At 42.4% G+C, this 19,217-nt stretch overlaps 1 protein-coding gene across 2 annotated transcripts in view; it reads left to right on the forward strand.

The window, feature by feature from the left end:
• The window catches only part of STXBP4 (syntaxin binding protein 4), a 160,799-nt gene that overhangs the window by 69,430 nt on the left and 72,152 nt on the right, over nucleotides 1–19,217 (forward strand). For both annotated transcript variants that reach the window (XM_063119899.1, XM_063119900.1), the window contains 4 exons: nucleotides 2,147–2,323; nucleotides 7,693–7,809; nucleotides 13,647–13,699; nucleotides 16,474–16,607. In XM_063119899.1, coding sequence (XP_062975969.1) covers nucleotides 2,147–2,323; nucleotides 7,693–7,809; nucleotides 13,647–13,699; nucleotides 16,474–16,607 — 481 coding nt within the window. The remainder of the gene's footprint in view (nucleotides 1–2,146; nucleotides 2,324–7,692; nucleotides 7,810–13,646; nucleotides 13,700–16,473; nucleotides 16,608–19,217) is intronic.

The raw sequence follows: 19,217 nt of genomic DNA on the forward strand, positions 1-19,217 counted from the left end.
TTTTGCGTTTGGTTGGACTAATGGAGAACGAAATGGAGTTGCTTTGGGAGTGCTATCCTGCTTGTGAGTTGCTAGTTAGCCATCCCTGAGTACTGGACCTCAGTCATAAAATAGGTATCATTTTTCAAAATTTTGCTTAAGTTTCAAACAGTGGACGCTGCTGGCTCCGATGTCAGTGGTGCGGTGAATTCACTCCAGATTTCAGTCAGAACCAGGTGGGGAACTCTAAAGAAGCTATCCAAGGTGCTCCTGGTTTCAGTCAGAACCAGCCGGAACTCTAAAGGAACTATCCGAAGTACTCTGGGTTTCAGTCAGAACCAGACAGAACTCTAAAGGAGCTATTCAAGGTACTTTGGGTTTTAGTCAGACCCAATTGGAACTCTAAAGGAGCTATCCAAGGTGCTCAGATAGCTCCTTTAGTGTTCCAACTGGTTCTAACTGAAACCTGGAGACGATTCACCACACCACTGACATTGGAGCCACCAGCCTTCCACTGGTTGAAAACAGTTTATAGAATATAAGCTTAGCATGGAAGTCATTTTTATAGCTACCACTAGATTGGTGCTTTACACCATTTGCTCCTAAATATGCCTGTCTGTGACCGGAGTAATTCTTAACATATATTTTTCTCTTTGATGCCAACTATGGTCATCCGTAGGCTCATAACAAACTGCCTTATTTGATGACAGATTGTTTGCTCATTTCGCCTAGTATTGTTTCCTCTGGCTGGCAGCAGCTTCCAGGGTTTCAGAGCACACATACACACACACACAGAGAGAGAGAGAGAGAAAGAGAGAGAAAGCATTTCTCTCACCTGATCCTTTTGAACTGGAGAGGGTAGGGATCGAACATGGGCCATTAGGCATCCAAAAGATGTGTTCTACCACAGGTATGGACCCCTCACCTATATAACAATGGATTTCTTTAGAAATAGCTTAGTTTGTTCAAAACATCAGCGTATTTATTTGTTTATTTATTACATTTATGCTATCTCATCTTTCTTCCATGAGGGACCACAGTGTATCATATATAGGCTTCCTGGGTGGTTTTCCATCCAGGCATTGACCAGACTCACATCTGTTTAGCTTCAGCAAGGGGAATATAATATCATGTGCCTTCAGACCATGCCCCGAAAAAAAAATAGTAATTCTGTTTATACAAAAAAGGCAATGTGGAATGGGTAATGTTTGTATAGCTACATAAGGAAAACCACATATACACACTAATAAGGTATTTCAGATTTGTGTGCAGGCCCAGTTTGGCGGTATCTCCCAGCATTGCATGCCTGTAATTCATGGCACAAATGAAATCATGTGCTCACTTGTAGATTTTCCCTAAAACGGTAGCTTTTAACAGAACTCCTGGTATAGTTCCAAAGTACAGATGTGTATGTTACGAGGCCAAAGAACAGGAAAGATGGAGACCAGGGGTGGAATCCAACTAAAGTCCCACTGAAATGAATGGGAGTTATGTTTGCCATTACTAACTTAAGTCCCATTCATTTCAATGGGTCTATTCCAAGTAGGACTTCAGTTGGATTCTACCCTATATTGTTTCATTCCTATCTGGGATCCTTTTCTCCAGTGGTTTGAAGTAATTCATGTGTGTGTATCCTTTCAGTCTCCTATGCTCCAGTGCTTTGGGCTTGTTAAATATATTCTCAGTCCACTGCACTGGCCTACACCCTAAGCATATGCATGATCAAGCTTCATTTCTCTTCTTTGCTTTTTCTCATAAGTGTATATGTATCTTTTACATGTCAAATTAAGATACCTTGGGTTTGTTGCTAAATCCTGGGCAGCCTTATCATTAGAAAAAAAATATTAACGTTTTGATAATGACTCTGAACTGGAGTTCAGAGCCCACTAAAGTGTCTCCAGGCTTTTCCATAAAACAACAAGTATCTCTGGTTTTTTACGGGAGCCAATCAACCCCAAATGATACAACATTTCTCATCAGGGTCGTACTGAAATAAGTGGCAGTAAACAAACAAATAAAATCTGTTTTAGCTTCTTCTAAATTAGAAAATAAAGATTTGTTTACAATATTTTTACGCATTCAGAAACAGAACGACCTTTTTTTTTAAAAAAAAAAAAAAAGTTAGTTTGAACAGTACGTTTGTAAAATAGAATTTGGTTCCCCGTAGGAAGCCAAGGCATCTGTGGAGGAGGCAAGAGCCCTACGGAGCAGAATCCATCTTGCAGAAGCCGCACAAAAGCAAGCTCATGGGATGGAAATGGACTATGAGGAAGTAATCCGCCTGTTAGAGGTGGAAATTGCCGAGCTGAAGGCTGAGCTTGCTGATCATTGTGGCCAAAATAAAGTAAGCACCTTGGTAGTCTCTTGTAGAGTTGCCATGGTTTCCTCGCTGTTGTCATGTATCCTGTTTTTCATTTTTCTTTCATTTGTTCTCCTAAAGTAGGTCACTGTTTGTCTTGTATTATTCAATAGCTAGAATGATGTGTTGTGAAGTGACAGGGCGGTGGGGGGAGGTGAGGGAGGCAAGATGGAGGTGATGAACTTCCTTTTCTTCAGAGATCTCTCTTGGTTGGGAAAATACGAACCACGACTTTGCTTGGGTCACTGACCAGTATGGCAAAGCTTAAGTGTAAATATTGTGAAACACGGAATATGTTTAGAGGGTTTTTTTCCCGTTTCCGTTTTAACTAATATATTGCATAAAACACTAATTACTTTGGTTTAACAGAGCATTCCAACAAGTAGGAAATGAAGGCTGTGATCCTATACCCATTTACCCGGGGGGTAGCCCTACTGAACTTAGTGGGATTTACTTCTGGGTAGAGTTTTATAGGGTTCTTTTTCAAGGTTTCTAGGTACCTTCAGATATGCTGATCCAATATTATGATCTGATCTCTCCTTTAAGATCTTTTAGGGCAGAGGCATGTCAAAACTGCTGTTGCATTCAGCAGTTTTGACATGTTTCTAAAACACGCAAACATGCCATATAAATTAAGTTTTGTTTAACTTTGAAAGATACAAGATATCAGCATGGCCTCAAAATAGTGCTTCAAACTCCATGGCTTTCAGCTACCTGCTTTCAAAATGTAAAGACTTGATGCTAAATGTGCACATAGCTCTTTATGGTCACTTATGCTCAACTTGAGAACTATGGTTATCATTGCCATTGTCAGAACAGTTTCTTAAAGCTAATGATTATGGAAACCTGGCTTATGCACAACAGTTCATTTGGTGTTTTTTCAATTATTTTTATAACTATGTAATGCATAGAAAAACGCCAACAATTATTATTATTATTATTATTATTATTTATTTATATAGCACCATCAATGTACAATGTGTAATTTATATGTAAATTTCCTTTCATGAGACAGTATCTTCATTATTATTATTATTATTATTATTATTATTATTATTATTATTATTATTATTTATTCAGTTTATATTCCACCTATATACAAAATACCCTAGTCGGCATACAAAGTTAAAAACAATTTAAACAAGATAAAACAATGTTTCCACATGTCTGCATGAGCTTTAAACTGTCTCTTCTTTTAATTTATACAACCATCAGTTTACATAAAATTATATCATTTTGCTTGATCTTTAAGGTAATGAGCACAGGAAAGAGCGGGGTGCTCTACTTTTGCCTTGTGATAAGATCTCAAAGACAGGAGAAAGGGAAATAATCTATGCTGAGAAAAACAGCAGTTGCTGGTTGTCTATTTTATAAAAACCTGTTCCTAAGCAGGCTTAGAAGTTTCCCTCTGGGGAAAGGAAGCTTTCCAGCCAGGTAGACTTACCGACGTTAAGGACTATAGTAGATCCGCCAAAGAAAACTACAGATTGTGTATGCATGTATATTTCCTGGATTTCAGTAGAAATATATATATTGAACAATATAACTTTTTTAGTGTCTCTGAGGGCATAGCTAGATGGGGAGATATCCCAGGGCAATCCCTGGGATCGTCCCTGTGCGTCCACATGCCGCAGACGGGATCCTGGGAGCAGGGAGGAATGACCCCTCCCTTGCCCTGAGATCTTGCCCTACCCCTTGAGCTCGCTTTTTCCATGGTCTCAGGATGATCCCAAGACCGTGGAATGTGTGTGCAGGCGTCCCGGTTTGTCCCGGTTCCTCGCAAGGAGCCGGGACCCGCGCATGGGGCGCAGAGCTCCTCAGGAGCGCTGCACCCATGGGAACTCTGCATCCATTGAGGGTGGGTTGGGGGGAGTGGGAAAAATAATTTAAAATTAAAAAACTTACCTTTTGCGCTTGAGCGTTTGTTCGCTCTGCTCCTTTAACAACAACAAAACAAAAATGGTGGGCGCGACATCCTCTCCCTCCGAGGTTGCCGCACACCACGTATAAACAGAGGAGGAGATCTCGTGATATAAATATCGCGAGATCCTCACCCCTTCGTAGCACTAGACCTGGTAGGTCTAGCTGAGGCCTTAGTGTAGTTCTGCTATAATGCTGAGCTTCAACTATGGTTTTTGCAGTGTGGGGTAGAGCCATCCAAAAGAGGCTCAACAGTTACCATTAGTGATGATGTTTTCCATATTGATACTTAATCCCAACATAGCCCTTTTCTGTATCTGCTACTTGACTACCAGGCTAGAAGACTAGATTCTGTCTTTTCCATACCCTCAGTTCTGAGATTCATGGTCCCTCCTGGGTCCTTGGAAGCACAACACTTTCCCCCCCATCATGAAGCCCCAGAAGGAGAAATAAGTGCCTTTTGGTGGGCTCTTATTTAGGAAGGCTTATTGTAGCTGAGCTTGAAAATCTTTGCGCTAGATGAACTCTAGTGATTTCATCATACTAGTAAATTTTATCTACTAACAAAATGCTCATCAAAACAGTTGGCTATGTATATTTTTGCCTTCAGAGGTCAGAGGGAGCCATTCACTTCTATGGGACCGTGTCAAACAGCTATAAATCAAGTTACAGTTTCAGGTGAGGTCAGCAGTTTTAGGGGCAGTTTATACTCTCATCTGAACTGGGTCCCTTATTGTAGGAATTATACTTTCTCCCATAGAACTGAGTGGATGCCATGGACCAGGGACGGACAACTTATGGTCCTCCAGATGTTTTGGGCTACAATTCTCATCAGACTTAGCCAGCACAGCCAGAGTGATCTTGGGAGTTGTGGGCCATAACACCTGGAGGGCTACAAGTTTAGACCTTTATAGGAATAGTGAGGAGCTGTGCTTGAGGAGAGATAGAAAGGGTCTCTATGCACTATATTTGCACAAGTAGCACCTCCACACAAATCCATTGGCAACCCCAATTGCCCCTGAGAGGATTTCATAAAGACTGCCTCATGTGTGAACCCAGGGCCAGCCCTAGACATTTTGCCGCCTGAGGCAGAGCAGCAAATGGTATCTCACCTACCTACCCAAGTCAAAGTCCATGGTATCCAAAGGCAGCCAAGTTATTTTGGTAAAAGAGGCAGAAGATCCCATAAGTAGCTCTCCTCATCCCTGGCGGTAGAAATACAATGAAAATAAAATAAATAACAATTTGCTGCCCTTCCATGACACTCAGTATCTGCTGCCTGAGGCGACTGCCTCACTCTGCCTCACGGTAGGGCCAGCCCTGTGTGAACCAGCCTTTCATGTTGTATGGCACCCTGTAGTCGATATGCCCCTGGCGCAGTAAGTACAGAAGGAATGATAGAGCAGATCAATATAGATACAGAAATATTTGTGTGATATTTGCAAGACTAGAACACTTGAAAAGGCCTCCGTGACTAAAATTACCATGGGTTATGGGAGAATGAGTCATCTTTAATAATTCTTGTATCAAATTGACTTTTCTTCAAGTCACACTAATTTCCTGTAGGGAAAGCCTTCATTGATAAAGTCTCTTGATGTGATGCAGGGAATAAAAGTAAAATATTCTCGCCAAAAATAAAATTAAGAAATCCTTCGAAGGAGTAGAAAATTGCACCTCCCGCTATAATCAAACCATAATTGGCCACATCATTGTATCATGTAGCCCTGTGGCATCTTTTGAAGAGGAGGAAGTTGAGATTATATGAAGTGGAAATGCAGCTGCAGTGCCATCCTCTTAATACATAATGTCAGGGGGGAACTGCATATTATACCTGCATACCACCATCACCATACCAATTTCTTCACCTCTACAATGTGTGTTCTCCTATGTCCAGACATTGTGCATTCCCCCACCAGCTGCAGCCAGGGTGTGAAGCGGAAGCAGGAAAACTTTTAAGCATCATGACATCACCATCATCATCGCATTTTTACCCTGCTCTTCAGCTGAAAAAGGCTCCAGAGTGGCTTACAAAGATAATAATAAGGCAATCCCTGCCCTTAGACCTTCAGTCTAAATGTCATGACACAAAAGGAAAAGGAATTGGGAGGGAAAAGGAAAAGCAAACTCAGACACTAGTTGCTAGTTCTAACATTCTTACAAGCATTCTTTCTGCAGCGGCTGCTTCTCTGACCGACGTATGGGTCCAGACTGGCCTTCCCCTTATGTTCTTCCTAGGAGGCAGGGCAAGCAGCCTCCCAGTGGCCCTTGGTCCTCTGGCTAATGGATAGGCCATAGTGTGTTGCCCTTCTGCTCTGCAAGTCCCAGGGCAACATTGGCATAATTGATACTCCAAGAGAGCAGACATCTGAACATGGGGTGGTATGGGACAGCCACACGAAGAGTAGCCGTGTGTGTGTGTGTGCGCGCGCACGCACGCATTCAGGATCAATGACATATGCAGACTCTTTTTCTGCCTGTCACTAAGCTTTTTGTTGGTTACAAATAGAAGGAATTGTTAACTGAGTGTTTTCAAGGGCACGTGATTGAGCCTTTTGTGGGCATCTGACGTGCTTTTCCAATGGTTTTTTTTATTATTTATTTATTTATTTATTTATTTAAAACATTTATATCTCGCCCTATATCATTAAGATCTCAGAGCGGTGTACAGATAAAAGCATACAGTATAAAACAATAAATACGCACAGTTAAAACCAAATTAAAACATGAACCAAGTTAAAACAATATATAATTTAAAAGCAATTAAAACAGTTAAAACAATGTGCCATCTTAGTGAATTTAACCACCAAAGGCTTTGTTTTAAAAACCATGTTTTTTCTTGGCATCGAAATGAAATCATTGTTGGCGCCAGTCGGGCCTCCAGTGTTTGCAATGTCTTCAAGCTCATCTGTTCTCCCACAAACCCATATAGGCCCGTCTGTCAGTTTTCATTGGATGTTGGACCAGATCCTGCTGTAAGGAATCTAGGCTGGTCATATGTCATGTTTTACAGAGGATAGTGCTGTGCTTGAAGGGGTTTCAGAGGACTGTCCATAAGTGTCCTCTATTTGAAGGTCTGTCCAGTGAACACCCAGTTTAAAGATTAAGAACCATCCAAAAGAAGAACTGGGCCTTGAAGCCCATCAACAGCACACACACACACACACGTCACCTGGTTACACTCTTCCACACTATGGCAAGATGTATTGTATTTCTATTGAAATTATAACAATAATTTCTAAATTTGCATCTATGCATATAAATTAGCACATGCAAATATTATGCAGATCTCTGTCCTCTCTTTTGACTGTTCATAAGTAGCCATCCTAGGAATCCCCCTTTTCCACTTCTTCAAGTGTTCACAGAAAGCTCTTTGCTCCGACATTTAAGTTCCTGCACTTCTGGTTTGGTGGCCTAGCTGAATTTCTTTTTCCTAGGACAGTGTCCAAGATTTAAGGAAGAGGATTACTGTGCTCGATTGCCAGTTGAGAAAATCCGAAACGGCCAAGAAAGCCTTTGAGGTGGCAACTGAAAAGTTACTGCAGTTTGTTGAGGTAAAGATATTTTCCAGCAAGGTCTTTCTCTTGAAAGGAACAAGGTTGATTATATTATTTTTTACTGAGGTCACTCTGAAGGCATGTGAGGGCTTTAGCCAAACATAATAAGTCCTGAATGAATTCATAAACTATGGTTTATGGAGCTCAGATTTAAGCAAACTGCAGCAGCAAGGAATCCCATGGCCAGATGTTTTGCATGGATTGGGGTGGTGGTGGCAAGGAATAACTGAAGAACAGCCAGAACATAAATACAGGTTACTTGATATGTTTACACTCATTTAATGATATTACCGTGTCAATTTTGATTTTATAACTTTTAAAAATAAGATCCTAAACCTTGTGCTTAATCCCAGTGCCTTTGTACTCACTGGACAGGCCACTGGAAAACAGGAACAGGTTTGTTTTTCTTTTACTGAGCAGTTTGGTAGAATCTTGCTGCAATGATTTTCTTTGTATGCCCACAAGTATAAGTCCTAGAAATGTATTCTCTTCCTTGTCTTGTCTTTTTCTTTAGTGAAAACTGACCATTCAGAGAATGGGTCTGGAACATAGCAGGAGGGGCAAGGTCCCCAGTAGCTACAAGCCCTCTTCAGGGATGGCCCTCTCTTTGTATATTCTCAGGGCCTTGATACAATGATTCTAGGGGTGTTGTGGATTGGAAACTTGGGTCTCTGCAAAAGTTTTACATTAGGCTAGACCCCAGATCCTCTGTCTCAATGATTCCAAATGAGACTCCTCTGAACTGCCAGATAATTAAATTGTGGTTGGAGGAGGAAACTTCTTTTGTTTTGCTTTGTTGTTTGTTTATGGTTATTATTATTATTATTTATTTATTTATTTATATAGCACCATCAATGTACATGGTGCTGTACAGAGTAAAACAGTAAATAGCAAGACCCTGCCGCATAGGCTTACATTCTAATAAAATCATAATAAAACAATAAGGAGGGGAAGAGAATGCAAACAGGCACGGGGTAGGGTAAACAGGCACTGGGTAGGGTAAAACTAACAGTATAAAGTCAGAACAAAATCAAGTTTTAAAAGCTATAGGAAAAAGAAAAGTTTTTAGCTGAGCTTTAAAAGCTGCGGTTGAACTTGTAGTTCTCAAATGTTCTGGAAGAGCGTTCCAGGCATAAGGGGCAGCAGAAGAAAATGGACGAAGCCGAGCAAGGGAAGTAGAGACCCTTGGGCAGGCGAGAAACATGGCATCAGAGGAGCGAAGCGCACGAGCGGGGCAATAGTGTGAGATGAGAGAGGAGAGATAGGAAGGAGCTAGACTAGTGCTGGTGGGTCTTAGTCAGCTTAGAGAATCCAGAAGGGAGTCACTAATGGGATGATGGGGGTCCCTTTCCCCTTGCAGAGAAAAAGCCATTTAGGTTGTTTCAAAGTCTGAACTAGTAGTTGCTGCTTTCTGACCACACCACCAGGGTGGGAACAATAAGCCCTGGGGTCTGATCCAAGACCTCTCCTTTGACTCCCATCTCTTGAGATACCCCTAAAGGGAAGCTGCCTGACAAGACTGTCTTCCCACCTACCCCGGCCCGGTCCAAAGTTTAAGAGCCCTTGCATAGTTGTAAGTTGTGGTTGGCGCAATGCAGCTGGTCAGCAACAGAGGTATTGCTCAAATTATAGTGGGCCAGAGGAACCCTGCACCCCTTTCGCAGTAATCTAGTGGCACCAAGGCTTGCAGGAATGCAACACTGGCACTTTATGATTAGCAGGGATGCTGACATCATCTGCCATCCCCTCGAGATTCCCTTTTCTCTCTTGAGTTTAGCTGCAACCCTCACGGTAGCTGGGGGCAGAATTGACTTTCCAAGCAACAATATATCGTTTCCTGCTGTAATGCAAAGTATATTGGGGTAACCTGGTCTTTCATGGGAAATTAAGACGCATTGGCTTTACAAAAGATCTGCTCCTGAAAACTGCTACAACAGATTTGGTGATTTTTTTTATTCTCCTTGGTGTCATGGCTATGGAGACTGTAATGATGAATGCCTGCACTATAAAATTTACCATTATACCCTTGCCCGTACCTTTCATCATAGCTCTCCTTAACTAGCCCAGTTTGCACAATTGTGGCTGGGGGAGTAAGCCGCCATGTTTTATTTCGTCTGCCACACAGGATTAGCAGAATTATTCTCATAGGCGTGCGCAGCACATTTCATTAGGGGGTTCAGCCAGGGATTTTTTTTTTTAAGGTAAACATTGATTAAATATACAGTAATAAAGGACTTTTTTTTCATTCATCAAACAAACAAAATAAACGAAAACTGAAGTAAACTGTATTTTTTTTAATTAACAAGTAATCTGTACTTTAAAAATACACATTTTAAAATGGAGACTCTGAATACTATTTTTTTGCTATAGTGATAACCAGGCATATATAAAGATACAGTCAATTTTCACCATCTTTAAATTTAATCAGATAATGACCTAATCCAAACTTACTAAAACAGATTCACATTTAAAACAGTTTCTATCACATTAACAACAATGAGTGTCATCTTACGTTCCAGCACCATACAGAGAATACACCATACATCAAATGCCCTAATAATGATTTTAAAAGATTGCCCTGTGTGCTGCTGAGCAAAGAATTTGGAATGAGGTCCAGGAGAGAGACTTCTGGGGTGAATATAGTGAGGACGAGGGGTGGCTGCAAGCCTAGCGTAAGAGAGGGCTGGCTGGCAAGATTTGGAAAACTTGGGGGAGTGTAGGAGATCTGGAACTAGGGGCATCTCTGAAAGGCCGCGAAGGGGCTATTGGCAGAAGACAGGAGATGAAGGAGAAAAGAGAGGATGGGAAACCGTCACAAGGGCACATCAGTCTTCTTTACTGATCAATTGTAAGCCGCTCCGGGAGACTTTTAGGCTGAGGTGCAGGATAAAAATACTCTAAATAAAAATACTCTAAATAAAATAAGGGCAGAAGAAGAGGATTGGCGTAGGGGGAGCCCTGGGGAAAGAAGAGAGAGAAATGCCCCTATGTGTGGGGCTAGAAGAGGGAGAGAGGGTGCAGACAGCAGAGGTATGAGTGTCCCGGAGGGGAGAGGAAACAGAGGTAATGTTTAGCCTTGAGGAGAAGCCTGAGGGGAGACATGATAACACTCCTCAAATACTTGAAAGATTGACACACACAGGAGGGCCAGGATCTCTTCTCGATCATCCCAGAGTGCAGGACACGTAATAATGGGCTCAAGTTACAGGAAGTCAGATTCCAGCTGGACATCAGGAAAAACCTCCTGACTGTTAGAGCAGTATGACAGTAGAACCAGTTACCTAGGAAGGTTGTGGGCTCTCCCACACTAGAGGCCTTCAAGAGGCAGCTGGACAAGTATCTGTGGGGGATGCTTTAGGGTGGATTCCTGCATTGAGCAGGGGGTTGGACTCGATGGCCTTGTAGGCCCCTTCCAACTCTGCCATTCTATGATTCTATGATATATTGTTACCATCCTTGGGCTCAATTCTCTGCCTGTTCAGACAGAAAAAAAGTCCTACAACTTCCAGAATGCCCAAGCCATCTATGCTGGCTGGGACATGCTGGGAGCTGTAGGACTTTTTCTGTCTATAGGACTGCACCCTAACTCAACCTAACTTCGCAAAAGCACAAGCTCCTGGACCTAGTTCTAACCTTAACCCTAAAAAGAGCCCTGTGCAACCCCATGCATGTCTACTCAGAAGTAAACATGCTGGCTGGGACATGCTGGGAGCTGTAGGCTTTTTTCTGTCTATAGGATTGCACCCTAACTCAAGCTGACTTCTCTTGGGCCTAGTTCTAACCTTAACCCTGAAAAGAGCCCTGTGCAACCCCATGCATGTCTACTCAGAAGTAAACATGCTGGCTGGGACATGCTGGGAGCTGTAGGCCTTTTTCTGTCCAAAGGATTGCACCCTAACTCAAGCTGACTTCTCTTGGGCCTAGTTCTAACCTTAACCCTGAAAAGAGCCCTGTGCAACCCCATGCATGTCTACTTAGAAGTAAACATGCTGGCTAGGACATGCTGGGAGCTATAGGACTTTTTCTGTCTCCAAATCATCCCCCCAAGTCACAGAAAACTACAGCCAACCCCACTACAAACATACATTCATTCAGTCAAACAACCAGGCATCCCATTCAGACATCAATACACTCACACTGTCAGCACACACATACACTCAGCATCACTCACTCCAAAAACACACATGCATGCACACGTGCATTCACTCAAAGACCCCATGCACCCCCACATTCTCTCTCACACACAAACCTCAGTCTTTCCTCCTCCTCTATCTTCTCCTCCTCCTGCTTGCTTCTTCTTGCTGCTTCTTGTGCTTCTTCTTGCTGCTGCTTCTGCTTCTTCTGAGCTGGGGGGTGGGGTGCTGGAGGCTGCGTTGTTGCACGCAGCCCCCAACCCCTCACCTTGCTCTTAAGGACCTAAATTTCTCCCGTGAGTGGCGGCGGCCATCTTGAATCTCGCCCGAACTCACGTGAGATCTCGGCTGTTGGCTGGGTCTCACAGAGTTCCCAGCCAGCTGCCGAGATCTCGCGTGAGTTCGGGCGAGATTCAAGATGGCCGCCGCCACTTGCCGGGGAAATTTAGGCCCGGTAAGTTGGAGTTGTGGTTGCTGCAGACCCAGTAACCACAACCCCGGTATTTTGGCAGGGACGGGGTAAACATGGCGGCGGCAGCATATTAGGGGGTTCAGCTGAACCTGCTGAACCCCCTGTCTGCACGCCAATGATTATTCTTGGCAGCACCAGAACCCTACAACAGCCTATGGGTTCTTGGTGGCTGGTTAATCACAGCAAGAAGCCGCCTTGGCCCGCTTTGCACAATACGATAAGTGGAGGCGCTGAAGGTAATTATGTGAATCCCACCTCCCCACCAGCATATGACTGACACACAGGGTGGTTAACAAGCCACCATGGCTGATTACCCACCCTGCAATCATGCAAACCAGGTCACTGTTTTAAAAATCTACCATGTGTGTGTACACATGATTTGGCTAAAATTGAAGAAGGCTGCTACTGCTGTTGGATTTCATTACACACACACACCTCCGCCACACACACACACCCTTCCTCTCATAATTTGAGCATTGAACTCAGGATAGTCCAAGTCCCTATATGAAGAAGATGTAGGTAGAAAACGAGGGACAGGAACAGAAAGTTGCATCACACAAGACCAAGCTTCCCCCTCCTATCTTAGGACTTGTGCAATACTGTAGCCCGAGAACATTACTTTTGACTCAAAAACATGAGTACAAAAACATTGAGAGCCACTGTGGTGTAGTGGTTAGAGTGTCAGACTGGGAGTCTGGAGATCTGGGTTCTAACCCCCACTCAATTATGGAAGCTGAGCCAGTCACAGACGCTCCGCCCAACCTACCTCACAAGGCTGTTGTTTTGAGGATAAAATGTAGAGGAGGAGGATTATGTAAACGGCATTGGATTCTTTGGAGGGGAAAAAAACAAGATATAAATGTAATAAATAAATTAATAATAACTAAATACTGTGGACCATAGGCATTGGTACCTATAGGCCATAGAATGCCTACTCCATGTGCTGAGACAACAGCAGCCCTTCACTTCACAAGCACTCAGAGGCTCTGGCTCTTGGTCCCCGTGAAGGCAGTTGGAAAATTTGGGAGCCATTAAGTTGGACACTAACTTTGCTATTGATTTCAGTGGGATATGAACTGTGGCCAATAGAGCCAAGTTGCTTTAAGTCAAGGTATACAGATTTATGTGTTCTGTTGACTGTAGCCTAGATAAGCAGAGGGTGAAATGAAGATGCTGTACGAAACATTTGAGAATGGTAACTCTGCTTCTCCTTGACAATTTGCCGATAGGTTGTACCTGAAGTGCTGCTATCAGATAACTCCACTTCCCTGACCAACCTAAGGTAGGAAAATGTAGGATTAATATGTGCTTTTGAAGTTAATTTGGTGAAATGGAAATGGTCATGAATGAATATAGAATCACTGATAAGATGGCTAAAAACCAAACAGCTGATTCTTAACCTTTAGCAGTTTAGGCTTACTATTTGTACAACTAGTTTCTTGTAGGGCTTCAAATTTGCAGAATGTTTTATCACCTTTATGGTGTTAATACTCAAAATGTCCTGCCTTGATAGGACAACTAGACTTGTTCCTTACAGGTGGAGAACTAAGGTGAAGCGATTTGTCCACACAATTAAATCTACAGTGGTGGGACTTGAACCTAGTTCTCCTAGTTTCAAGTTCAACTATCTACTAAACCTCACTTATTCCAGAGGCCTGATCTATTTAGGACCTAGTTAAAGTAGATTCTTTGGATAATCAAGATGAAATTAGACTGCTTGTGAAAGGAATGACAATTTCTTGATAGAAAATGGGTGCGGAATAAAAATACGAAGAAAGCTCACATCTCTCTTCAGCCCATGAAGCTGGCAAATTCCAAAGAGCTGCCATTTGCTGGGGCCCCAAATCAACAGCAAATAGAGATCATTCCTTGAACCCCAAGTTTTCCAGGTTGGCGTGCACATTCCCCCTGGAGCAAAGCCAAATTAATCAGTCTTTTATGCCCTTTTCTGATAGTACATGCATCACAGGCAGGTAATGACTTACCTGTCCTATGACCAACAGATCCCACATTCTAACACCATGAGGGGAGGGGGAAGAAACCCAGTAAAGCAAACAGAGGAAATTTGGCAGCTGCATTGTTGACATAAGGGTTACACCCTTATCAGACAGCTAGAGCATGTTGATTGATGCCTGAGCCTCTTTATGAAGCCTACAGAGTTGCCTCATATATCTGGGGCCTACTCTAAGAAACAAGAAAACTGCCCTTTAAATAGGCCTTTATACATTTAATAAACAATATATAGGACAACTGTGTAAGTTCAATACCACTATTTCTAACTCGCTGCACATGGTAAATGTCAGTTTCAGGGATCCTGGCACAAAGTTAACAGTTAAAAGTCCAATTAATGATTCCTTGGCATATATAGATAATAGATCCATATATTTATTTTTCTTTATTCTTTATTTACTAGTGTAAAGTGCTAGTAATCCGAGAAGGATTGAATGAAAATATGTTTGGCTGCTTCCTTTACGAATGGAACAATTTTATATGGGTCCAGTGATGTAATTTTTAAAAAAATCAACTGACTTATTTTGGTTAAAACAAAATTTTAAAATAAAACTATTGTAATATATCTGCGAAGACAACATTGGAGTTAAATGAACTTTAGAGTAAATCAGTCTGGTACACAAAACTGACACTGAAGTTTTTTTAAAAAATGAAAACAAAACAAAAATGAGGCAAATCTGTCTGGTACTCAAATAAAATGGGTGGAGCAATGGGAGAAAACCAAACAAAAATTAGCTTAATTGGTTTAATGCACAAAAACGCACAGAATCCTGTTTTTTCAAAGGTGAAAACACACCAGCAAAATATGTCTGGTACTCAAAAAACAAAAACAAAAACCAGCAAAGGTAAAAAAAAGAATTAGATGTTGTTGTTGTTGTTTTAAAAAAAGATCAATTACAATTTCTTTAAATTTCAAGTTGAAAACACATGATGTTAAGTCAAGTGCTGTTTGGAGTGGAGCAAATGAACCAGCATTGAACCACAGAGGAATAGGAGACTATAAACAATGGAGGCTGGTGGCTCCAATTTCAGTGGGGCTATAAATCCATTCTGGGTTTTAGTCAGAACCAACTGGAACTCTAAAGGAGCTATCCATGGTGCTGAACCATATCCCCAAAATAGGTTGAGCTCCTTGAATAGCTCCTTTAGAGCTCTGACTGAAACCCAGAATGGATCCACAGCCCCACCAAAACCGGACCACCCACCTCCACTGCAAATAAGCATACTGTTTTGCTATTCAGGCTTGAGCTTTGAAGTTTCTCAAAGCTTCAACATTTTCTGCACATCTTAGACTGCTCAAGTTTCATTTTAAAGCAAAAATTAGCAAAATTGGCCTGTTTGAGCTCTAGTAATAAACCTTACACCACCATCATTCCAAGCATTTTTATCCCACTCTTCAGCCAAGGGTCCAAGTATAGCTTACAAAGACAGTTCCTGCCTGCAGGCTTAAGAGCTAAGGCACACGACACAAGAGGAAATGGGATTGAGAAGGACAAGGAAAACATAAAATATAGCCACTAGATTCTCAGTTGCAAAGTTCAACAGGCCATGGAATAGAAAGGCTGCTTTCCTTAATCCACAGCCAGTGTGATGTAGTGGTTAGTGTTGGACTGGGAGACTGGAGATCAGGGTTCTAGCCCCTACTCAGTCATGGAAGCTCACTGGGTGACTTTGGGCCAGTCACAGACTCTCAGCCCAACCCACCTCACAGGGTTGTTGTGAGGATAAAATGGAGAGGAGGAGGATTATGTATGCTGCCTTGGGTTCCTTGGAGTTAAAAAAAAAGGCGGCATATAAATATACTAAACAAATAAATAAATAAACAAACCTCTCCCTCTGCACACACCCCACCAGCATTTTTCTAGGTTAAAGTAAAAAATGAACAGCGTTTGCTTATATTGAACAAAGCTCTGGGCTCAGAAGAGCCCCTTAAGTGCCATTGCAACATTGGAATAGCTGAGAATGAATATGCATTCAGTGTCATGAATAAGAATGCTGCGATATTACAAATAAACATTTTTGCCCTTTTTCATATGTTCCTTTCAGTGACAGAAAAGCCACCTTCTCTTCTAAAACACTCCTTGCGCGACTAGGAAGGAATGGCCGCACCGTTCCAGCATCCCTTGCCGCAGAAGCCAAAGACCTTGCTAGATCTGTCCGTGCCATTCTGGAAACAGATTGTGAGTATTACATGTTTTTCGCCCTGTTCTTTTCCTTTTTTTTTTTTGCTTGACAATTTAAAGAGGAATGTTGTTTGGCTAATTGTGGGTTGTGCTATGAATCCAGTGTATGGTTTGTCAAAGGAAGAAAAATAACAATCAGTGAAAGGCACAGATGGCAAAAATAAATGTAGTAATTCATATAATTCTAGCATTGATACTTTGGAATTATGAATTCAGTAACTGAAATAGAAAAATGCAGGTATGTGCAAACATTCTTGTTCTGTAATTGTACCTATTCTAGGATGTAGTTTTGTTTAACTTCAAACATGGAAAGCAAATTAAAGACAGAAGGTTGAAAAGAACAGCCGATGATTCAAATAGAAGGAACTTTGAGATTGTATGCTACTTATCCCAAGTGCTGTTTCTATGAGTAAGATGATGCATTAAGATAGATACATTTTATTAGGTCCTTAGTGCAGGACAATGCACTAAGAACTAGTTCCATGGTGGCTTCATAGTAAGCAGTAACTAAAGCTATAGAGAAGATCTGCCTAGGTACATTATACGTACGCTGGAATCACTTTGCCATACAAAGTGATCCTGAATTGCACACACACCCAACCAGGTGAACAGATAATAATCCAGAATCCTTTCTTTACAGTTTATCTCTAGTATACCTAGGCCGTTGCTAGACGCGGGTTTTGCCCAGGCTGATACCCGGGCTCACCCCTGTGCGTCCAGATGCACAGATCCTGGGGTCAGCCCGGGCTAAATCCTCCCTTGGCCCGGGATAACTGGCACCGGTTGTGGACCGGTATTTCCGCAGCCCCGGGCTGAGCCCGGGACTGCAAAAGGTCTAGCCCGTTCCGCAGCTTTTCCTGGCTACGGGGCTTACTTGTGAGTATCTGGGAGAAGCTGCGCACTGGGCCGGGGGGGAGGAATCGTGGTGGGGAGAGATGGGGGCCAGGGGGGGAAGAGCGGACCCTGCAGGAGAGATGGGGGGGGAAGAGCGGAGCCAGGGGGGAAGATTGCGGCTGGGGGGGTGGAGGGGGCATCGGACATGGCGGGCGATCGGGCAGGCAGGCATGGCAGGTGGGGGTGCGATCGGGGGGGCATCAGGCATGGTGGGCGGGCATCGGAGATCGCGGGCAGGGGAAGGACAACGGGGCCGGGGGGGAGATCGCAGATGGAGGGGGGAAGGAGGTTTTTTTTAAAAAAAACCTACTTACCATTCCTGGCTCCTGCGCGGCTGCTGCCGCTTTAAAAATAAATAAAAATGGCGGCCGCAACGGCTCTCCTCCAGAGCTCTTTGCGGCTCGCGTGTGAATAAGGGCGAGATCTCGCGTTATTCATAACGCGAGGTCTCCCCTCCTCTCCCCGGATTTTCCACCAGGTCTAGCAAAGGCCTAAGTCTTTTCTTCTTATTCTTCATATTGCAGTTTTATTGTTATTTACATAAGGCATGGTGATATTATAAAACCCGATAGGTAATAACACCAAATATTATTCATAATGATCAAATTTAAACATTAAAGATGGACACAAATTAAAAGCAGCCTTAAGAATTTAAACACAATCGATTTTCATACCTAAACTGAAATTAAATCATCCCCTGGAAAGAAAAGGGGTTTAATGTTTCCTGAGCTTTTTCATTCCAGTAATTAATCCACTTTTCTATAAATTGATCCTCTCCCTTCTCTAGCTTTTATCATGTTAGTCAATGAAATCATAGCAGCCACATCCTGGACTCTGAGATACCAGTCATTAATTGAAGGTAGGATCCCTTTCCAGCTATAACTTATTGCCATTGGGGCCCACTGCTAAGAGGTATTAGCCCCATTTTGATATTCTCACAAGCAACTATGTCCTCAAGAAATCCAAAAAGAACTACTCGTGGGTCCTTAGGGAGTGACATATCCTAAAAATAAACAGACCTCATTCAACATAGAGGACCAGAATCTATTATTATTATTATTATTATTATTATTATTATTATTATTATTATTATTTAGATTTACATTTATATACTGCCCCATAGCCGAAGCTCTCTGGGCGGTTTACAAAGATTAAAAACAGTGAACATTAAAAACAAATATACAAATTTAAAACCATAAAAAGCATAAAAAACAGACCGTTGTTAGGCAAGTCCAAAAGTTAGTCAGAATGTTTGCTCACTGCGAGCCATACCTCCAGCACTTATCCTCAGCTGCATATAGATCTTATTAAGTCTAGCTGGTGTTACTATCTAAACATAAGCTTATAAAAAAAACTTTCCTTGATGTTCATGCATAGTGTGCTTTTGGGGTTGGTCTTCCAAATCCATTCCCATACCTTCTGGCCAGTATATCTTTCCACATCTTTTTTCCCATTTGATACGAGTTATTCCTTACATCTTGTTCAGCTGGCAGTCTATAGATTCTACTGGATAAATTACATGTAATTAGCACTTCAAATTCAGAGCCGGTGTGGTGTAGTGGCTAAAGTGTTGGTAGTGGGAGTCAGGAGAGCCTGAGTTCTAGTCCCCACTTCGCCATGGAAACCCACTGGGTGACTTTGGGCCAGTTACAGACTCTCAGCTCAGCCTACCTCACAGGGTCGTTGTTGTGAGGATAAAATGGAGAGGAGGAG

Source organism: Elgaria multicarinata, chromosome 3 (assembly GCF_023053635.1).
Source record: "Elgaria multicarinata webbii isolate HBS135686 ecotype San Diego chromosome 3, rElgMul1.1.pri, whole genome shotgun sequence".
Classification (NCBI taxonomy): domain Eukaryota; kingdom Metazoa; phylum Chordata; class Lepidosauria; order Squamata; family Anguidae; genus Elgaria; species Elgaria multicarinata.